The sequence below is a fragment of the Nothobranchius furzeri genome, chromosome 13, assembly GCF_043380555.1.
Source record: "Nothobranchius furzeri strain GRZ-AD chromosome 13, NfurGRZ-RIMD1, whole genome shotgun sequence".
Taxonomy (NCBI): Eukaryota; Metazoa; Chordata; class Actinopteri; order Cyprinodontiformes; family Nothobranchiidae; genus Nothobranchius; species Nothobranchius furzeri.
The window spans coordinates 45,183,662-45,205,793 of NC_091753.1; the positions used below are offsets into that span (position 1 = coordinate 45,183,662).

A 22,132-nucleotide genomic window follows, 5' to 3' on the forward strand; every position below is an offset into this window, starting at 1 on the left:
GGACAACCCGCTCTACCTCCTGAGCTGTTGCTGCCCTTTAAGTCTAGAGCCCTATGATAATAATAATAATAAATGAATCAAAGATGCACTTAAAAACTAAAAGGAATTTGATAAAATATGTTTTCATTCTTCAAATCTGTAACATAAAGCATGGAAGAAAGGCTAACGAAATATAAAAGTAAAGATATGAAATAAAGAGACTCCACATGTTCCTCCTTGTCACATTGTTGGAGTTTGAAGTTGATTTAGCTTCATAATATCTGAGTGTGTTCCCAAAGGTGAAGAAAGCGACCAAATGAGAGAAGTGGTGGAATATAACCATCCTAAAGGTTTTTCTGTTAATAAAAGTAATAAAAAATAGCTAACTCTCCCAAGTTGGATCAAAGACAACACTCAAACCAGGTGAATAAATAAGCTGTTTCCAGGAAGTGTTTCATTTCTATTTGGTATTGAGAGGTGGCGTGGAGAGTGTTTAAACACAAGGGTTCTGCATAACTCAGACACCCACTGAGACGTCCCCTCCACGTCCCTTGCCCTTGGCCTTTACGTCATGCCTGGTTTGTCTTTAGACATCCAGCCTTGTTGGAGGCTTGTTTTCTGACCTTTTGACCAACCAACCAGAACAAGAAATGTCAATTTCTCTACGACACAAACAACATTTGCGTTTGAAAATCATCTAAACGCAAAGAACAAAAACAAAAGCTGTGGTGGAATTTGATGCCGTTTCTCTGCTGCATGTAACAGCTTATTTTCTCTGTCTACTCCTTTAAAACACACATGTCGACATGTGAAAATCCTTCATGATCCAATATAAACACACTTAATTCCTCAACTTTTTACTTGTAATCTCATTGTTTTTTCCAGTTTTCCATCGTAACTATTCAAACACCGAAGTAATACTCTTTAGACCTCCAAGTCTTACTGGAAACCAAACACCTGCTGCCTTCTCTCGCCCCTTACGGTCTGTGGTTGCGAACCTGGGAGTGAGAATAATCTCAGTCCTAAAGATGGATTCTCAGGTCAACTCAGTGGTGAAACCCTGCTTTTTCCATCTTAGGCAGATTTCTAAACTTAAGGGTGTACTGGGTAATCGTCACCTTGAATCAGTAGTCAGTGCCTTCATTACACTGCGGCTGGATTTCTCAAACTCAAGTCTCTACGGCAGGTGTCACCAACTCCAGTCCTCAATGGCTACCATCCTGCTAGTTTTCTGTTTCCTGCTCTACCACACCTGAATGAAGTAATTGAATTCTCTCCTTAACTGAGCACAGGCCTGTTAATTACTCATTTGTTTCAATCAGGTGCGTAGGAGCAAAGAAACAGCTAACACGTGCAGGATGGTGGCGTTTGAGGACCGGAGTTGGTGACCCCAGCTCTACGGGATCAGTAAAGCATCTCTCTCATGCCTCCAGCTTGTCCAGAATGCAGCGGCACGGTTCTTGACTAGAACCAATAGACAACATATTACCCCAATTTTAACATCTCTCCACTGGCTGCACATTCATTTTACAATCTATTTTAAAATTTCTCCTCAGCCAGAGGAGAATTTAGCTTGGCAGGATGGCAGGAATTGTCTTATTTCCTGATATTTGGACATCTTACCCCAGCTCCAAACTGGTGCTAAATGCACAGAAGACAGCAGAGGTTGTTGTGGACATTAAGAAGCATATAGCCCCACTCCCCCATAACCCTGTCTGACATTCCCATCACAATGGTGGACTCATATCGCTTCCTGGACACCATCATCACCCAGGACCTCAAGTGGGAGCCCACATTCACCTCCATCATAAAAAGGGCCAGCAGAGGATGTACTTCCTGAGGCAGCTGAAGAAATTCAACCTACCTGCACAGACAATGAGGCTTTTCTACACACCAGTCTTCGAGTCCATCCTCACCTCTTCAATCACTGTGTGGTACACTGGAGCTACCATCAGGGACATGAAAATAGTTCAGCGTGTGGTGCGCTCTGCTGAGAAGGTCATTGGCTGCAAACTCCTGTGATGTAGATCTGCCGGGCTTTCCACATCCTAACATTTCACCATTTATTTTCTATCAGAAACTAATGCAGGAGATAGGTGTAGGAGACTACTTTCATGTTCAGCCTGCATGAAACACTTGGAGTGACTGATAATTTTCAAAAATAATAAGTAATAGGGCTGCACGATATTAGGAAAACCTGCGATATTCGATAACAGTGCTTAATATTGCGATATCGATATTACTCGCGATAAATGAACAAATACTAAAGTATGCAGTGATGATGTCGTCTGGCGTGTGACGTCTGCTCTGGGTTCAAAGCAAACAAAAACTAATGCATGAATTCCATTACAACATAACATTCTTATTACAAAAATATGCAGCTGCACCTGCTACTGTATTAGCAGCTGCACCTGCTACTGTATTAGCAGCTGCACCTGCTACTGTATTAGCAGCTGCACCTGCTACTGTATTAGCAGCTGCACCTGCTACTGTATTAGCAGCTGCACCTGCTACTGTATTAGCAGCAAAACAACAAACTGCATGCATGCAGTTTCTCAGTGACTTTAAAACATCACCACCACCATAAAACTTTTTCTGATGCTCCAAATACAGAAAAACATCCCTTACCAGGGTTTTTGAATAAATAAAAAAATCAGAAAGTTACTTTAAATGTTAAATAATAGTTAACATCACTTAAAGTTAAAGTCCCATTAGTTGTCACACACACAGGTGTGTGTGCGAAATTTGTTCTCCGCATTTGACCCATCCCCTGGGGGAGCGGTGAGCTGCAGACACAGCCGCGCTCGGGAACCATATGGTGGTTTAACCCCCCCAATCCAACCCCTTAATGCTGAGTGTCAAGCAGGGAGGCATTGGGTCCCATTTTTTCAAAGTCTTTGGTTTGACCCGACCAGGAATCGAACCCTGATCTCCCAGTCTCAGGGCGGACACTCTACCACTAGGCCACTGAGCAAATGCAACAGCAAATTCTCTCATTGCTACAGAACATTTTCTCCACTAATGTGGTTATGATATAAGGCTGTTGCTGTAATTGGGAAGTGAACTGTGCTGGGCCAAACTAAAAGAATATTAAGATTCTCTGAGGGAAAGAGAGAAACAATTGTCTACCTTTCAGAAGAGGAACTGGCAAAAAACCTACATGGAAAATATGTGAAAATGTTTGGTTTTAACCCCAAATTTACTTAGATCTTAAAAAGCAGCTCAGATGATGAAACAGCAACTATGATTCTGATAACAAGCTAACAAATTGAACTAAGATAACTGGCTAGCAGAGCTTCTGACTGACAGTTTATGTGCAGCAGCAAATCAACTATCCTGATTAACAAGGTTATAAAAGCTCATAAATGAAAAATCAGTTTGACGTGTGGGGGAACTTTTCCAGGCCCTCTTAAGCAGGGTGGGACTGGGAGGAGAGTGCTGTAGCCTTTTAGCTGGACGCTAACCTGGGACTAACACTAGCGACATGAAGGTGGGTTGGTTCACCGGCACGTGTCGGAATCAGCCCGGTAAAAATGATTAACGACACCGAGCGGAGTCACGTTCACGTTTGAAAGCAGCGCTGAATCCAGAAACATCAGCACAAAGTGCGTTCGTTGCTCTGAGCCAGCATGACGAACAAGGGAACGGCGCCGCTAACTCTCTTTGGGTGTTGCTTTCCAACAGGGTCTATGTAGGGGGCGGGCGTATTACGTGAACAGAACCATCCAATTGGCCGCATATCAGAAGGACTACATTTGATTGGTCAAATCATACTTCCACGTAAAAAACAGAGCTGGTTTACAAAAAGCTGATGTATGACACGGATGGAAATGTTTGAACCAAACATTTATCGCTGTTTTTGCCGTGTTTTGCGATGGGCCTATCGCACGTCCTGTTATCGCGATGACGATAATTTTTCGATATGTTGTGCAGCCCTAATAAGTAAGGAACGGTTTGTAGCTTTTTGTCAGTTTTCTTATTTTTTTATCTACGTCTTTGCCACTGTTCCACTTTTTTCAGGTGCAATGCTGTGGTTAAAGTGCTCTATATGATTTCTAGACTTCAACTCTTACCAAGCGTCTTCTTTCCTCTTCAACGGTGTTCAACAGCTGGGAGAACTCTTTAAATGACTGGGCTGTAAAAAAATAAAATAAAAAAATCAGTTTCAGAAACAACACAAAATAAATGTTTCGACATGTATGTCATAATTGTGCATGTACAGACGGAACCGCTGAGCTGATCTGCAAAGATAATACAATTATAAAAACAGTACTGCAGTTGTTAAAGATCAGATGTTGCAGGCGCCCTAAATCTTAAGTGTTGTTTCTCTTTGCTGCTTCAGAGCCTTCAGTGCAGCACATTTTAGAGCGTAATAAAAGCATGCAGCTGTCCAATTTAAAACCAGGCTTCACCTAGCCGTTAGAAGCAATACTTCAATTGAATGGATTCCACTGATTGCTTCCCTTTACTTTCTTCTCCTTCTAGGTGTTACAATATACTGTCACAATGTAAGGGAGATTGATTTGGTGGAGATGTGTTCACACCATCTGGGATATTCTTCACTTTTCCATTCTGCACGGCCAGATGCATCCAGAACACATTTTACCTTATCTGCCAGACAATTGAGCCTTGATGTCTTTGCATCTTCCTCGAATAGAAGGCAAGAAAGAGTTGGGTCTCTGTTGGTCAGCCCCCCCATGTCACCCACGTCCAGCCTTTTAGCAGTGGTCAAGCGGCTCTGCTTGCCAACACAGTAGCAACGTTATCCACCCTGACAGCCTGGCACGGGGACCCATGCATCATCTTAAGACACTTTGGTCCATTTACACACCAAAGCTTTAAAAAAGCAGGGAGCAATGATTTTGTGCCAGTAAACTTGCAGGCAGCCGGCCTTCTATTAGCGCTACCAGCTCCTTTATCAACAGCCCAACCCTCTCAGGGGGTAAAGGCCACAGCAGGGGCTGCTAATGGGACACGATTACAAAGGAAATGGGAGTGAAAGTGGGGTTATAGCTCGCAAATAATTCAAAGGTAAAAGAAGAATGCATTGTATTTGGTGATTCTGATGAATAAAGCAAGGTGAATTAGGTAAATGCTGACATTTCTTTAGTTTTTGCTCAAGATTATAATGAAGGTCCTTCTTAATCAGTACTCGAGGTGTAATCATTGCCTTTCTGCTCGTTATTCAACTCTTTGGATCACGAATCGAACTCATCAGATTTGTTCCTCTTCAAAATGCTTTTTGAGACTAAAGGGCTGACCTTCAGAGTGAAGGGCTACCAACTTTTTGAAAAATTTAAATTTCTATAGCCACATCAATCTTTTGCCCCCATTGATTCCCAGATAACGGACACGGAATGTGAATGTCACTGCAGGATGTCATCGAGTGGGATCGATAAAAGGTCAGGTGAAACCGTCTGGAGCGTGCACGCACACACACACACACACACACACACACACACACACACACACACACACACACACACACACCATACTCAAGTTACAATGGGGAGGCTGGGAGCATCAAAGTGAACTGTACCAATACTGCATCAAGAGCACGGGTGGCATTCGCTCAAGGGTCCAGCTATGTCAGTCAGAAAGCTTGGTTTCATTGATGGCAAGATTGATTTCAACAGGCTGTCTCATTTTTCCCCTCAAATAGTTATCATGGCCTTTACTCTCATGAGATGGTGAGTGAGAACAGCTCTGCAGCACAGATTGTAAAAAAGATTCTGAACACTTGAAACTCACACAGAAAAATGTACTTTTGCACATTATTATAAAGCTCTGCGTTACTCTGAATTTAGATTATTGCAAATCATACTAGATTGAGCAACATTTCCTTCATTTTTGCAAGGGATGTTCGATACTGGCATTAACAAATGGGATTAAAAAATCGGAAATGATCAGTATCAAATTTTTCCCTTTTAATGACACAACTTTTACATGCCATGCACACATCATATATCAACCTCTCCAGCTACGTCTTCTCTCACTCAAAATGTCAAAATATGACAGATTTTTTAGATATTTTAGTCTGTTTGGCTCAATTGACCCAACATAAACTGAAGCACCTGTCAAATGCACAGGTGTTGTTTAAAGTTTATGTTTGCATGATAGGAGATATGATATTAGTTACATCAAAGGCTTTACTTTATATATTGGTATCAGTTGACATCGGTATCGAAAATGAAAAGTGAGCATGTATTGAAAATCTCACGTTTTGCTTCTTTGTGCTGCTTAAATTTTCAGATAAACAAACAAATGCAGATATTAAACAAAGATAATCTGATTAAATACAGTTTTCAAATAACTGTGACCTACTCTTAAATTTATTTAGTCGATCCATGATGTTTTGCTTTTTGAAGCCATTTAGCCCACATTTCTAAACATAATGTCATTTAGATTAGTAACAAGTGATTTATTTCAGTAAGTCAACATAAAAGGTGAAACTAAAATATAAGATAGACTCATTACAATCACAGCCATGTATTCAGCCTTTATTTGTTATAAAATATTGATGATTATGGCTTAAGGCTCATAAAAAACTTCAAATTCAAAACAGACAATTAGAATATTGTGAAAAGGTTCAATATTCTAGACTCAAAGTGTCACATTCTAATCAGCTGATGGATCCAAAACACCTGCACAGCCTGAGCCTTCAGATGGGCTCTCAGTCTGAGATCAATTACTGACATAAATGGACTTTTGTACCATATTCAAATGTTCTGAGTACCACCTGTAAATCAAGATCTGACAAGGGGGTCCATTACTTTTTTGCACAGGTCCAGGCAGGGCTGGACAATTTCTTTTCCCATAATAAATACAATTGTCTTGAATAATACTGAATTTACTCAAGTTAAGCTTCTCTGAGCCGAAACAAACAACAAAACAAGGAAAAACAAGAGATATCTGTCAGGCAGCAGCACTGTAGCTCTGTTGTTTTAATTGTTGTGCTAACTGTTTGCATTATAGGAAAAGGGTTGAAGGCTAAAATAACCATTGCTCCATCAGTGAAGCATGGTAATGAGAGCATTGCCTCAAATTAAAGAGTGCTTTATCCAAAAGAGACTTGGCTCTGGGTGTAGATTTTTCCCATTTAGCATAATTAGTAACTGCGCCCATGGCCACCGTACAGTTACTCCAGCTTTGTAGGAAAAAAAAAGTCTGTTCATTAGCATTCTGATGAACATTAAAGCCTTGTGAAGAGGAGGTTGATACCCGGTCCAGCCCTCACAGATGGACAGTAATTCGGCTGTCTAAAGCTCAGCACAGCGATGGCCTTAAGCTGGGAATAATGAGGGTGACGCAACACAAGGAGAGAAGGAGGAGGCCAGACGGGCAGCCCTGCCCGTTAAGAGCCAGAGTTTCCTCCTGCACAGCTGCTTTCGTCCACCTACTGGAGGCCCGGCTGCTTTCACCTCCATTAATCTCTGACATGGATCACGATTAGTCCTTCTGATCTCTTGGAGAGTCGAAAAGATGCAGACGAGGCATCATAACCAAATCGATGGCTCTAATTATTCTGTACTATAAGGTCTACGCTCAAAGCTAAATTTGCATGCTGATTATGAAGACCAGATAGTTCTTATTAAGCCGTAAGAGCCTTTACTGAGTAAATCTGATCACATACCATTTGTATCACCTAAAATCAAGAGGAAATTGTTCTCCTGATACCTTGGCTCAGACCCATATGTCACCGGGCTGCCACTAATGGTAAATAAGTCCGCCCATCCGTCTGTCCATTTTCTTTTGTTTATCAGGAGTCGGGTCGCAGGGGAAGCAGCTTAAGTCGAGAGGCCCAAACTTCCCTCTCCCCAGCCACACAGGCCAGCTCCTCCAGGGGAATCCTAAGGCATTCCCTGGCCAGGTGAGACACATAGTCCTTCCAACGTGTCGTGGGTGTCCCTTTAGGTCTCCTCCCGGTTGGACGTGCCCAGAAAACCTCACCAGGGAGGCATCCAGAAGGCATCCTAATCAGATGCCCGAGCCACCTCAACTGGCTTCTCTTGATGTGGAGGAGCAGAGGGTCTACTCCGAGCCCCTCCCAGATGACCGAGCTTTTCAACTTATTTCTAAGGGAGAGCCCAGCCACCCTGCAGAGAAAACTCATTTTGGCTGCTTGTATCTGCGATCTCGTTCTTTCGGTCACTACCCAGAGCTCATGACCATAGGTGAGGGTAGGAATGTAGATCGACCAGTAAATCAAGAGCTTCACCTTCTGGCCAGCTCTCTTTTTACCCCGACAGACCGGTTCAACGCCCACATCACTGCAGACGCAGCACCAATCCGCCTGTCGATCTCGTGCTCCATCTTTCCCTCACTCGTGAACAAGACCCCGAGATACTTAACCTCCTCCACTTGTGGCAGGACCTCATACCTGGCCCGGAGAAGGCATTCTACCCTTTTCTGACTCAAGACCATGCTCTCAAATTTAGAGTAAATAAGTGAAGTCAAAAAAATCTTTCACTAATTTTAATTATATCAGTATTGGCAATCTACCACAGAGTGTTTAAGTTCTTGCTGTAATTTAGTAACTAATGGTTTTAAAGATGCATCCATTTATTCACAGTTTGTTGTTATAGAGACAAAAAACGTGAAAAGAAATATGTAAGATTTCAGCTGGAATCACATTGAACTGATACCTCCGTGCTGGGACAGCAGCAGCTCAGGAGGTGGAGCAGGTTGTCCAGTAATCAAAAGGTTGTAGGTTCAATCTTGGCTCACACCAGAGAATGCTGCGGTTGTGTCCTTGGGCAAGGCACTCAACCCGCCTTGCCTGCTGGTGGTGGTCAGAGGGACCGGTGGTGCCAGTGTTCAGCAGCCCTCACCTCTGTCAATGCAGCCCAGGGCAGCTGTGGCTACACTGTAGCTCATCCCCACCAGCGTGTGAATGGGTGAATGACTGATTGTGTTGTGAAGTGCCTTGGGGGGGTTGTAGGACCCTAAGAAGATGCTATAAAAATACAGACCATGCTAAAAATACAATGCATTTCCGTGGTGTGTTGCATGCTTCTGCCTGCAAAGGCCAACTTATTAAAATGTTGTGTTCCACGCGTAAACTGTACGAACCAAAGCCGTACATTTGTGCGGAGAGCCAAAGATGTCTGTATTCACATTTTCAGTCAAGTATAATTGGTCTGTAATAGCACAGTTGAAAGTTGTATCACTGACTCCTCCACCAGCTTCAGTGTCCTCAGGCAAGATACTGATCTGCAATTTGCCCCCAATGGCAGACGAGCGTTTCTGTAAAGCAGCTCCGCCACGGCAGCTAGAGCAAATGCTCGAGCAAATTGAAAGCACAGAATTCCAAGTTTTTCTCTAAAGAAACATGAATAAACCAGTTTTGTACAATGAGGCTATTTCAACAAAAGGGCAGACAGTCAAACACAAATGTAGCACAAATACAAGTGGTGCACCCTTGAGCAGAACTTTAAAGAGTGCATGGTTATTAGCGTTTGCACTGCCAGAATTAAGCAATGTGACTTTATTAATCACCAATAAGAAAAGTTTAATAGTGTTTATAGTATCAAAAAAATAGATCTTGAATCCTAACCCTAACATTTAGGTCTGCACAAGGTATTTGGCCCCTTAAATTTCCAGGTTTAATGAACGCAATGGGGTTTTGTCCCACGGACGGGACGCTGGAACGTTAAGGGGTTAAAAGGAGACTAGGCAGTTTGACATCTTTTGTATATTCCTTCTGTGTGTTTCTTCTAATTGCATTTTTAGGTTCCTTTCCTGTGTTAAAAACACCACTTGAAGTCACAGACAAGATAAGTGCTTTCTCATTTACTCTGGAAATGCGAGTTCCAGTATCGGGGGCGTGGTCTATGGATGCAGGCCGACAGCAGGGGAGAGTGTTCTGTTACCGGGTTTGGTTAAAAGCTTGTTTTGTAGATTTGGTATTGCAGATTTAATGAGAAAAGCATGTAAGACAGCAGAAATATGTAAAGGCCATAATAATAATAATAATAATAATAATTATTATTATTATTATTATTATTATTATTATTATTATTATTAAAACCCAAAAAGAAACCACTATCAAAAGAAGGACACAAAGGGTTACTAAACTTATTAGGGACAAGCCATATTATTCCTGGCTTAATGATCCACACACAGAGGAAATCAAGGTTGAGCTCTTTAGGAATGTTTTAATGAAGTCTGTTCAGAGAAGCAGAATCCCAGTAAGGTTTGCTGCAATCTGATACGTGTGTTCAATCTGTGAAGAATGTCTTCAGATAATTACTTTGGAATTTTACAGAAAAAGTCTATATTCAGTCATAAGCACATCTGGTGAAAGACTAAAGTCTCACAGAAGCAGACAGATTCCATTAAAACTTCTATAAGAGGAAAAACTGCGTCACCACTGTGAACCACCACCTCACATTTGCAACTGCATGATGGATTCTGCAACGTTATGTGGGAAAACAAGATGTGAAGTTTCTTCAGAGGCCCATAAGACGCTGCAATTTTAGATTTTCTTGAAGCTATAGTTGCGTTTAAAATAGGGTCAGTTTAGATGTATGCCCGACTTTAGCAACACAGCCAGCTGTTTCCCTCAGGAACACATGCAGAAACCTGCAAGGTGGTAACTAATCAGGTGAGTACTCACCAATGTTCACCTCATCGTCTGTTTCAGCATCACCTATGCACTCAAACTGGAACTCCTGCAGGGACTGGGAGAACTTTTGGACAGCAGCAGACAGACCTAGAATATCAAATATTAAAAGCAACAGATCAAATTCTGGGACATTTCACATGCAGCAGAAACACAATTCACAGTAAGGTTCTGGGACTATTCACACTCAGTGAAGCCAATCATTAACTAATAATGTGACTCATTTCCTCAGCAGCAGCCCATTAATTTTTAACCCTGAGCTTCCTTGTTCCCTTAAATTAAATGGTTAATTTGGCTTTACATTTCCTATGAGCTCTTAAAAGATCCCTGCTGAAAGTGCAACACACTTCAGACAAAACATGCTCTGTTGTACTGCATTTCTGACAAACACGCCAGTGCAACTGATGGCTGCTGTTGGTGGAATAAAGAAAAAAGATCAGGGATGTATTCTTTATGTGCATTTGTAGCAGAGCTCAACTCTTGGACCCAACAACATAAAAGGCTCACATGCAACGGCTTGGAAAATAAATGGAGCCAAATAAATTTCACAGGGACATGGAGGGGGAAAAAAGTCCTGCAGAGACTTGCTAACACCTGCTCCCAGTTTCTGTCTATTGCTAGATATGAGATGCCTCAATGCCCCTGTTCTGTATCAAACACAAGTCAGATGTTAAACAGAGTTACTGAGGAAGTTTCAGTGCCAACAGTGCTCTATAATCTTTACAGGAAGTGCAAAATACATTTGTGTGCCTTAGGCAAGCACACACAAACCCTTCTATAATCACAAAAAACTTTAATGACTGTAGCTTACAGCAGTTTGTAGATGCCTTAAGTGGAAGGTTTAATAGAGGAGTTAGTTAAGGAGTCTGGGTATTATTTTGAATGTGTGAAGCACTCAAGAATATTTGGATTCCCTCGCTGTGTGGGACACCACATCATTTTTATTCATTTTCTGGCAAATTGAGACGATGCCCCACATTCCTGACTGGCTCTGATGTTCAGCGTTCACCACTGCAGAACAGATACATTGCTAAGCAGAGAAGACTCTCATCTCAGAGGCTGTGTTAAATGTAACAGGCTAAGTGCAAGTTAACCTGTGATTGTCCTTGCTCCAGTTGCACCAAATAGGAACAAAAAGTGTGGAGGAACCCCAAAGCACAACTTCAGCTCTGAAGATTTCCGTAGATTATCAAAGAAAGTAAAACAAAATGGGAAATGGTGATTTAATAGCTGTTAAAACTAGATGACTGGGATCCTCAAACCAATTTCAGATTTAGTAGTTTGAACTAAGGTGAGTGATGTCTGGTTTTCATTGCAATACCATAGGACAGGGCCAATTTTGGGGCTCGAGGACCAGTATCCAGCATGTTTTAGTGATTTCTCTAGTCCATCACACTAGATTCAGTGGTTGAATCACCTGTGCAGCAGCTCATCAGTCTCTGCAGAAGCCAGTTAATCACCTGCTGATTGAAATCAGGTGTGCTGAAGCAGGGTTAAAACCAAAATGTGCTGGATACTGGCCCTCAAGTCCCGGTACTGGATAGCCCTACCATAAGAGTTAGTTTAGGCTTTTCCCAGCTGAGACTAGGGCTGGGCGATATGATGATTTTAGACCGTTTCACGATCTACACATCTGACGGTCTGTCATTTTTGAGAGACCTTTTTATCACGATTCACAGCTCTGCTGTTGAAATTCTGCCTCTGAATAAAAATGGAACTTACCCCAGGCGAATGACACGCCTTTGTTTGACCCTTAACCAATCAGAGTGAGTCATAGTAATATATTAGTGCCCCGCTTGTTTTCACCTGTGTGTGAACAAACATGGCTTCGGCCACGGCTGAGCGACAACGAGGTTTTCGTTCCGAAGAGGAACGCAGGGTTTCCTTAGCGCGCGGCGCTAACAACTTAGCGACGTGACATGTCTCGGAGAAAGCGTAAAAACACGTTGGACGCTTCTTCTGAAGCAGGAAAATAACACTTCTTCTTAAGCAGAGCACGACATCGCCTCGGCTCGTTCACCCTCTGCCGAGCCGGACTGAGCTCGGTCACTGGGTCGTTGGAGCTGCCCCGTGACTGCCTGATGGAAAACCAGCGGGTTTCATCAGACTCGTAGTTTCTTGTTTTTGCTGGGGACCCCTGTATTTTACCGCTCCCTCCTGCAGTCTTCCCCTATTAACATTTAAAATGATTCTGTAAACTCCGTGTATCAATAGAAACAATCTCTGCCTCTGCCATCGGCATGTAAATGTAGTTTCCAAATAATAAGAGGTGCATTCATCTGTGTATCTCCTTTGATCCGCATTAGTGATATTCTCAGCACCAGAACAGTGAAGCAAAGAAAGATTCCTGAGTTTGTTAGTAATTATATTTATTAGGTGCATCTAACCTGTTCTATTTTTCTCTGAAATGAGATCAAATCAGTGCTTCTATGAAGACTTATTTAGAGACTTGTTGCAGAAAATATTCAGAATGCGCAGTTATTTGCTACCACAAGCGATCTCTGGTCCAGCCGCACATCAGAGCCGTATTTGAGCTTAACTATCCAATACATGAGCAACAGGGAGCTACATAGTATTTTGAAGTTAATGTTTACACAATACGTTTGCAATTGACATGTTTGCACTTTAACTATGTTTACGATTTTAATTTATGTTAAGTTACTTGAAAAACGAGAAAAACTGATTTTTGTAATTGTTTCTCTCAGGGCTTTTATCATCTCTAGTGTGAGTTTAAAATATAAGCGTGTTAGCATTGTGTTGAATTTCCCTAATATGAATAAATGTTTATTTATTCAATGTTTCTCTTCTTTAATACGCAATTGAAGTTATGCTATCCATGGATAAAAAATCGTGATAAAATCGAAATCGTGAAAAAATATTGGAAAAATCGTGATATTCTATTTTTGCCATATCGCCCAGCCCTAGCTGAGACCGCGTCTGGGATATTAAAAAAATAGCACAATCTATAGTACTATTTTGGCAACACCAAGCTGGCTCCTGGCATGCTCACAAATATTGCAGAAGAGATCCCGGACGAGCCCCCAACATGTTACAACATGACATATTAGAGAGAGAGAGAGAGAGAGAGAGAGAGAGAGAGAGAGAGAGAGAGAGAGAGCTGTAGAAGCGAAGTTTAATTAGCGTAGCCACACCCATCCTTCATGTGCAGCTGGCTCTTTACTAACCATCCAAGCCTTGCAGTAGAAAAGGCTACATGAAGGGAAACAAGATGGTGGGCAATCACACAAGAATACTCTTACATAGGGAATTGAGAAAGTGTGCCCTAACATGAGCTTTCCAACAAATGTGTAAGCAGTGTGTAATGTAATAAACATACGACTGATCACCCTTGTTAGAGTGGGATGGGGGGGTTTGAAACCGGATATATTTTCTGTCCCCCCCGGGTGTGCCAGCTTCTGGGGGAGCCCTAACCCTTTCACCCTTTCTGGGGAGCCGGACTCCTCATATCTTCCACGTGGTTCAAACCCTAGAGCAGCTGTGTATAATTGTTTTGGTGATGTTTATTGAGGGCAGTGAGATACTAAAAGTTAACATTTTTGCTTCAAACTTGCAAACGTTTAGCACTTCTAAAAAGAAGTGCTAAAGTCTCACCTCGAGTGGCTGGTATGCTACTAAAATGACATTATTATGATGGTTTTCTTATGCGTTTATGGGATTTTAAATGTGGAAATGCATGGTAGAACTATTGACTGTTGCAGGCTTCTGCATGGAGTAAGCATGTTCTCCCCGTGCATTTGTGGGTTGCTCTGTATACTCTAGTTTCCTACCCCATCAAAATCATGACATGTTAGGGTAAATTGTAAGTCACTTTGGATAAAAAGTCTATAAAATGAATAATTCCAAAGGACTTGACCTGAATCAGTAGTGAGATCTGAAGTAAGTCAAAGCCACTCACCATGCCTAATTTAGAAAACAATCATTTAAAAATGTAAATTCCTGTAAACAGTTCTACTGTTTTGGGAAAGTCATTGATTTATTTTAATGAAGCCACATTTATTCGTTGTGAGTCATTGAAGCATCATTTATCATTGACCCAGTCACACCTGATTAGTGTCGGTCATTTCCACCTGTGAGTTCTTCATATTCCTGTTTAACCTGTGAAGTGTTTTAGTTACACGTTTCACTGAACGAACAGTTGTTGTGAATCCACCTGAGGATAAAAGTCAAGGCTGTATTTTGGATTGATGAAACCTGAAGCCACCTCATCTATTCAGAGTTGTTTTTCTCATTTAACACAGATGACTTTCTTCACTCCTCTCTCAAAGCATCCATCTTCTCTGTCTAGAATGTGTACGTTACTGCCCTCAAAAAGAGTGGCCCTTTTCTTTGAGATGAAGATGGAAGGCTGAGTCTTGATCCATTCCCATCTCCGCTGGTCTTTGAAAAAAACACGTTCAAACAAGAGATGAAATTTCTTCAAGAAAAGAATACAATCTAGTTGGCTTTTATTTCAAAACTAAGTGACTTTTTTATTTGCCTTATGAGATCTGCTTGATAATATTCCAGATAAGCTATGCACTTTTTTTGTTGTTTAGCAGCTTTAAGCACTTTAGGTTATCAAGACTGATGTGTGAATGAAATAAATACTACAAAATACAAGATATAGTGAAGCATGAAAAAAAAAATGTTGGCCAGCACTTCTGAAAAACTGAGATTTTCCCCGAGCGTTGCACTTTTTACACAAGGAAGATCAGGCTGATATGAGTTTATTTTGCAGTAGTGGGCTGTGATCTGTGATATAATAGAATGACCAAGTAAAGATATTTGTTAGTTTCGATTCTCTTCAAAGCCAGTCACTTGTTTTTCTGTGTCATCCTGCAGAATGATTTTCCTACACTGAGAGCACAGAGTGGGAGTTTTAAGGAACATTGTTTTTGTGCTTATTTCAAATCTCAGCGCTTTACAGAACAACATGCACTTACGACTGCAGTTTAGAACTATTTTTTCTTTTCTCTGTGGCACTGACTAGTTTGTTTGGATTTTGAAGTTCCTAACATGGAAGCAAGTCGAACCTATTGGATTTAGTAGATACTTCTGATTTGCAGTAGCATCATTGTGCACTCAGAGCTCCATCAGAGATTTGCTTCACTGTTTATAAAAGTCTGATCAGTCAGCGTACGTGAAAAAGTCTCAGGGCAACAGTGATGTAGCATTTGCATGAAGGGTGACAGCTCTTTGAAGGCTGACCCCTCCTCCTAAAAGTGTTTATCCACTTTATATATTTATTTTTGCAGCAAGCAGTGAAGAGTGCAAAAACCTTATTTCCAGACCTCGTCTCCAAGGCAGAAAGGAAAATTATAAAAACGGATATGGATATGAATATGTCATGAAAATACATTAAAACAGGAAACAAAGAAAATGAATAAAGCTTACACACTAGATGGCAAAGTTTCTTTTGAACAGGTAAAACTAAGTCATTTATTGAATTTTAGCGAATTGTAATGTATTTAAATGGAAGTAATAATGATGCTGATGACTATTGTATGCTGTGTTTACCGTAGGCTAAAATGGTGCTAGCTTGATTGCTAACTCGATCTGCATTGATTTAATGTCCGTTTCTAAACTTTAAGCTAACTGTGGAAGAGGGGGAAGGGGAAAAATGGGATTTATTTTTTGTATGTTGGAGCTAGTGATTAGCCAAGCATTCAACCGTATGCTACATTGGACTACAGTTTTAGCTCTGACCCTGCTATTCCCGCACTTGTGCGGTATGAGATGTGGCTTGCAGCTCTTAAACGATAAAACCGCAAAATTGCCGGAATTTGTCAACTGGTATTCGACACGAATCATCAAGGGACACAAGTGTGACACTGTTAATTGTCCAAAACAATACACTTTAACCAAGTTGACACATCAACTGCTGATTATAAGTTTTCTCCTGCATACTTCCATTCCACCCTGAGTCAAGTATGTGATATATGTTAATGTTCAAGGCAGAAACCATAAAACCTTTGTTTTTTTTATCAGGTGAAGAGAACTCGAAGTGTACTTTAGACAGACCAATCATTCCTGAGAACAGAGAAACTAAACAACTGCGACCTGCTTACTGTCAAATGTCTCACTTGCATAACTGCTTCAGAAGTGGAGATAGGGACTGAAATATTGGCTGTATTTACTACTACTTCATCAGAACTAGAACTTTTTTAATAAATCTGCTCCGGGTACTCTTTCTGCTGGCAATGAATCTTTGATGTTCATCACATTAGTATTATTTTCAGGTTGGTATTTAAAAAAAAAACTGTAGAGAAAAGATGGACTGCGATCCCTTTTTCTTTAATTTCAACAAAATATGTCAATGGAAAAACTGTCCAATTTTCCAAATGTAGATTTTTACCTTTGGGAAAAAACAAAATGGCTGAGGGACTGGACTTTATTTCTGTTGTGAACAGTTAATCTTTATCCAAATAATGTGTGTGAAGGTCAGATTTCAGAAGGCAACTGAGCACCCAAGGCGATATTTTATTACTTGACACCGAGTGGGAAACTCTTCATTTAAGTTGAAGCAAGAAAAGTTTGGTTTCTTAAAAAGTCTGATGTAAGAGCTTTTAAAATTAATTATGTCTGCATATTTTACAGAACAGAATTTGATGCTTAGGCAAAAAATAGGAAGCAAAAAGATCTGGTTTAAATGCCAAACCTATGTTCTTCATTGAATAAATAGGCATCGCAGTATGGTCATTTATAAACGCTGATACATTTGGTTAAAATTGTTAAATAAATATTATACCAAAATTTTTTGTTTTGTCCTTGTTTGGTTCAGGTTTAGAGCAAATGAGTCAAATGGCAACCACAAATAATTAACTGTAACCTGGATAATCTTGTCATATTCTGAACAATAAAAGAGAAAGATTTGTAAATAAACATGTCCTTTATATGTAAAATATGTTAGAGCTAAAGGTAGTAAAGCTGGAGGTTATGTGCAACACAAGAATCCCCAGTAGTTGTTATTGAATAATCTTGAGCAGAATTAGCATCTTTGACTTGTCAGGAATGATTCATAAATGGCAGACAGCAATTGCACACTATTCATGGAGACCAGTGACTACATAGGAATTAAAGGGTCTTTGGTAGTCTAATACACCGTGGGAACTAAGCAGAAGGAGGTTATGTTTTCTCCACACTGCCTACCTAAAATACAACCTCCCACTTCATTAGTATTTTAGACGTATTATGAAAGGAAACAAAACATTAAAAAGAAAACATGTCCGGAAGAAACGCTGCCGCACATTTTAATTAACATTTCTATGGGAACTACACTGCTTGGCCCAAAAATAAGTCGCCACCTGGATTTATCTAAGCAAATAGGTAGGAGCCTCCTATTTGGATAATTATTGCATGGACAATTATCTTTCAGCTGGTAACAAGTTATTTAACCCCAACTGGTGCAGTAAGTCTCATTTCTTAAACAACCATGTAGAAAGACATATCTGGTGGTAGTAGAAAATACGTTCGGGTCAAGTCATTGGCATGCGATCATTGGCTGACACTAACCGATCAATGCAAGATTTTGGTGAGAAATGAATGCACCGCTGATGGAAATAAGTCATGTGACAATGCAGAAGCTTATTGAAACAACCCCACAATGCATGCGAGCTGTAATCAAAGCTAAGGGTGATCCAACGGAATTTTATTGTGTGACCTTTTTTGGGTGGCGACTTTTTGTAGGGCTGGGCTGTGTAAGTTTACTGCTGTCCAAGTTTACTGCTGTCCAGGTATCATAGAGACATTTTTTTAATTGATTTGAAATCCTCAGAATAAAATAAAAACAGACACATTTTCTATTTTAAAGGTTACATATTTTGTATTCCCTGGAATCTGTCATTCTAATTTTGATTATTAATTAGGTGAAACAGACTACAGAATATTAAAACAGTCTCTGATATATTTTTGTAATATAAAACACTGTATAGATGACAGAATCTGTATGAACACTATCAAGGACATCAGAGAGAAAACGTTTAATGTAAAAACAAAACTGAAGTGATTTTTGTGTAGCCATATAACAGCACGAGCCCTGTAAGTTAATTTTGAATATATATATATATATATATATATATAAATTTAAATGGCTTCAAGCCTCTTACATAAACCTTGCATGAGTCATTACAGTAAAAGCAGCTCATGTCTACAAATAGGTTTTCTAGCGAGGTGAAGCTTTAAAAAAATGCTTTAGTATTTCATATGTCAGCTAGATTTATAATTAAAAGCAAAACAAGATTGTTTTTAAATCCACTTTGACATTTTAGTGTTCAGCATCAAAGTTTTAATGTACACTTTTCCCATAACCATAATGAGTCACTTATCGCTTCTTGCTTCTTGCTTCTACTTTCATCAGTAGCCATATCTTCACATCAGACAAAGTGAAACTTAAAAGACTTTTTCCTGCAAAGCAGAAAAAAGAAAGCAGTGACAGTCTACACTGTGTTCATGCGATAAAAGACTAATTAGTTGCCATTTGTGATACATGGAGGCGGTGTAACTTCTAATTTACAAGTCTGAAATAAAGCAGCAGAAGTTGTTATACAAATGCTGATGCTGTGTCTATGGGTATAATTGTGTATCTTTCATCCCGCATGTTTGTGCTCAGAAACGAATGCTTTTACTCCATTTAAAGGCTCCCCATTCAGCTCTATTTATAAGATTGAAAGAAGAATGAAATGCGTTAGCAGCAGCAAAGAAAAGTGGATAAGTCACTAGGTTGAAGCAAAAATAGGAAAAACATTTATATGAGCTTGTCAAATGTTCTATCTCTCAGTTTTTGTTGAACTTATACAAACTTGTCATGGTATGGTCAAAAATATAAATCATTTAGAAGCCAAATAAAACAATTACGATGATAAGATACTGATTCCATAGATGCATGGAATTTATTCACACAAACTGACAATACAGCACAAAGTAATATAGAGTATACAATACGTCCACTCATTAATTGTTTATTCTCATGTTTTGTTTTGTTTGTTTTTTAAATCCCCGTTGTTGATAAGTCAACAGTGAACTTAAAGCTGTTGTAGAGAATATGCAAACAAGCTAGGTTTTGAACGCAAACACGATCACGGAAAACACACCCCTCATTTCGAGTATCTGGTTTCACGCCCACCAGACCCGCAAACCCGCATTGCCAGAGGACATGAGGCAGCGCTAAACACCAGTTGCCAATCCAAATGTGTTTTGTTGTCCATGACTTCAAATAGTGTATTTCTTTTTGGTACTCTGGTGGGTTGTCCTAAAGTTGAAGTGGTAGCAGCCGGCTGTTTCTTATTCTGATATTATTGAGTGGAGGACCTCTCACACCAGTGGCGTTCTGTTGCTAAATATATACGTTCATAATGAATGGAGGATCCAGGGAAGTGCAGCGGTTCGGCCAACACCAAGAACCGGATGGTCCAATAGTTAATTTTGGTCCAAGCTGTGCTATTCGTGGAGGGTTTTAAAAAAATATGTGACAACCACATCGTTAGTTCATTTTTCTTTTAAATTTCCACAATACATTTAAAGCTATAAAGGTTAAAGTCCTTTTAGTCGTCACACACTGGTGAAATTTCTCTGCAATATGACCCATCCCTTGGGGGAGCAATGAGCTGCAGGCAAGGCCATGCACAGGAACCATTTGGTGGCTTAACCCCCCCCCCCCCCCCCCCACCACCACCACCACCACCACACACACACACACACACACACACACACATCTAACCCCTTAATGCTGAGTGTCAAGCGCAGAGACCCAACTGTGGGTTTGAACTCACAAGCTCCCAGTCTCAGGGTGCATACCACTAGGACACTGAGCTGGCTGCTATTCAATGTTTGAAGGTTTGTAAGAGGCATGAAAAATGTCTAAGCTAACTTGTTTTCCACATTTGCTATAGCAACTTCAATAAGTTGGTTTGTGTTGAATTTGTCATTGCAGTCCTGACTCAGCAGGGTAAAGAACCAAGGACCAAGTACACACCCTTGAGGAACTCCTGTGCTGTATTTGATGAAGCAAACTGTCTTACAGGTGTCATTGGCTTTCTGTTGGCTTTAGGACAAGCGTTTCAAAATCCAGTAACAGTCTAAATGAGTAGTGTCCAATCCTTGTACTCAAGGGCCACCGCCCAGCATACTTCAGTAGTTTCCTTTGCACCAACAGCCCTGATTTAGTGGTTGATTTTCCAAGTTTAGCAATTTATCAATATGCTGGCTGGTAGCTCTCTAGGACCAGAATTGGACAATACTGGTCTTGAATCCCACTATAAATTGCTGTGGGACAATTAAGACTAAAATGAAAGAATTGTCAGAATCATGGCATTGCAGTTTTCACTAGCTGAAATAAAATTACCAGTGATTTAATGAGTGATTGCATCATAAAGATGAATCATTATTTCCTCATTGACTGAAAAATTGGTCACTACGGGTTTTAAAGACTGTTGCACTGTACCTGTCAGGCATATTATCCTGGGTATACCCAACCAGTAGTAAATGTTGCTTTGAGCACCACTGAGAAGAACTTTTCCAGAAGATGAATACTGTGTCAATGAGGTGCTCCTATCAGATGCTGCAGATCAATACAGAGATGCAGTTGTCTGGATGTCCTCAAAGGACCATTAATAATGGAAGATGCTTTAGCTCTGGGATATCGAAAGGCCACACCTTCACAAAACAAACCCAGGTTGCTTTCTAATGGGTGTTTCATTTACTCATCACAGCAAAAGTCAAGAGAAAATTTCTTCATTTTTATTCCCATTTTGATCGCTGTAATAAAATTTGAAAATGTCCAAGAGCCTTTAAAACAAATTATCAAAACATAGTTTCAAATAAGCCAACTAGTTTTGTTTAAGCAGATACCTTTGGGTGGCTTTTGGGATGAAAAGTTTATTTTTTTTAAAAGAGGATTTATTTTGTGAGAGGCAGTTAGAATATTCAACATTTACAGTATTCTGCAAGCAGGTATTAATATAGAAAGTTATTAACAAATTCACTGAATTTTAAGGTCCACAAATGGTCAAATCAAAAAAGACTATTAGCTTGGTGCTATTTGATTCCTGTACTTGGTGTCTTATTTAATTTATGCATGACTGTAACATGAACTTTTGGCATTTCTCGTAAGCAGTGAACAGAAATAGCTCCTTTAGGCTTTGACATCATTTCTATGTAAAGAAAAATAAAGCAACACTCTCCAAAAACAAAAGTTTCAGCTCTTAAATAACTTGCAAAAATGCCCCACTACACTGATGTGATCATTTACTCACTAACGTCCTTTAGTCTTGCAAGAGAAATTATGGCATTGGTATGTACATATTTATTGTATTACAATGTTATAAGTGGCCAAGCTCACTATTCATTCTTTATTACCAACAGCTGAACCTTGTTAGTTCACCAATTAAAAATTTTGCTTTGGAATTACTTCAAGGGTTGTCAAGGAAACAAAATAACTTGAATGTCATGAATTTATTTTTATAATAGTCAAAGGAGAGGCACAGAATGACGTGTTTTGTTATCTGCTTCTCTTTTAAGAGAAACCAGCTGTAA

At 40.1% G+C, this 22,132-nt stretch overlaps 1 protein-coding gene across 2 annotated transcripts in view; it reads right to left on the reverse strand.

Annotated features, from left to right (window-relative positions):
- Positions 1-22,132, reverse strand: part of LOC107380177 (rho GTPase-activating protein 42) — a 185,969-nt gene that overhangs the window by 74,859 nt on the left and 88,978 nt on the right. For both annotated transcript variants that reach the window (XM_015951288.3, XM_015951287.3), the window contains exons 2-3: positions 10,598-10,693; positions 4,053-4,114 (exon numbers count right to left, since the gene is read on the reverse strand). In XM_015951288.3, the coding sequence (XP_015806774.3) occupies positions 4,053-4,114; positions 10,598-10,693 (158 nt within the window). The remainder of the gene's footprint in view (positions 1-4,052; positions 4,115-10,597; positions 10,694-22,132) is intronic.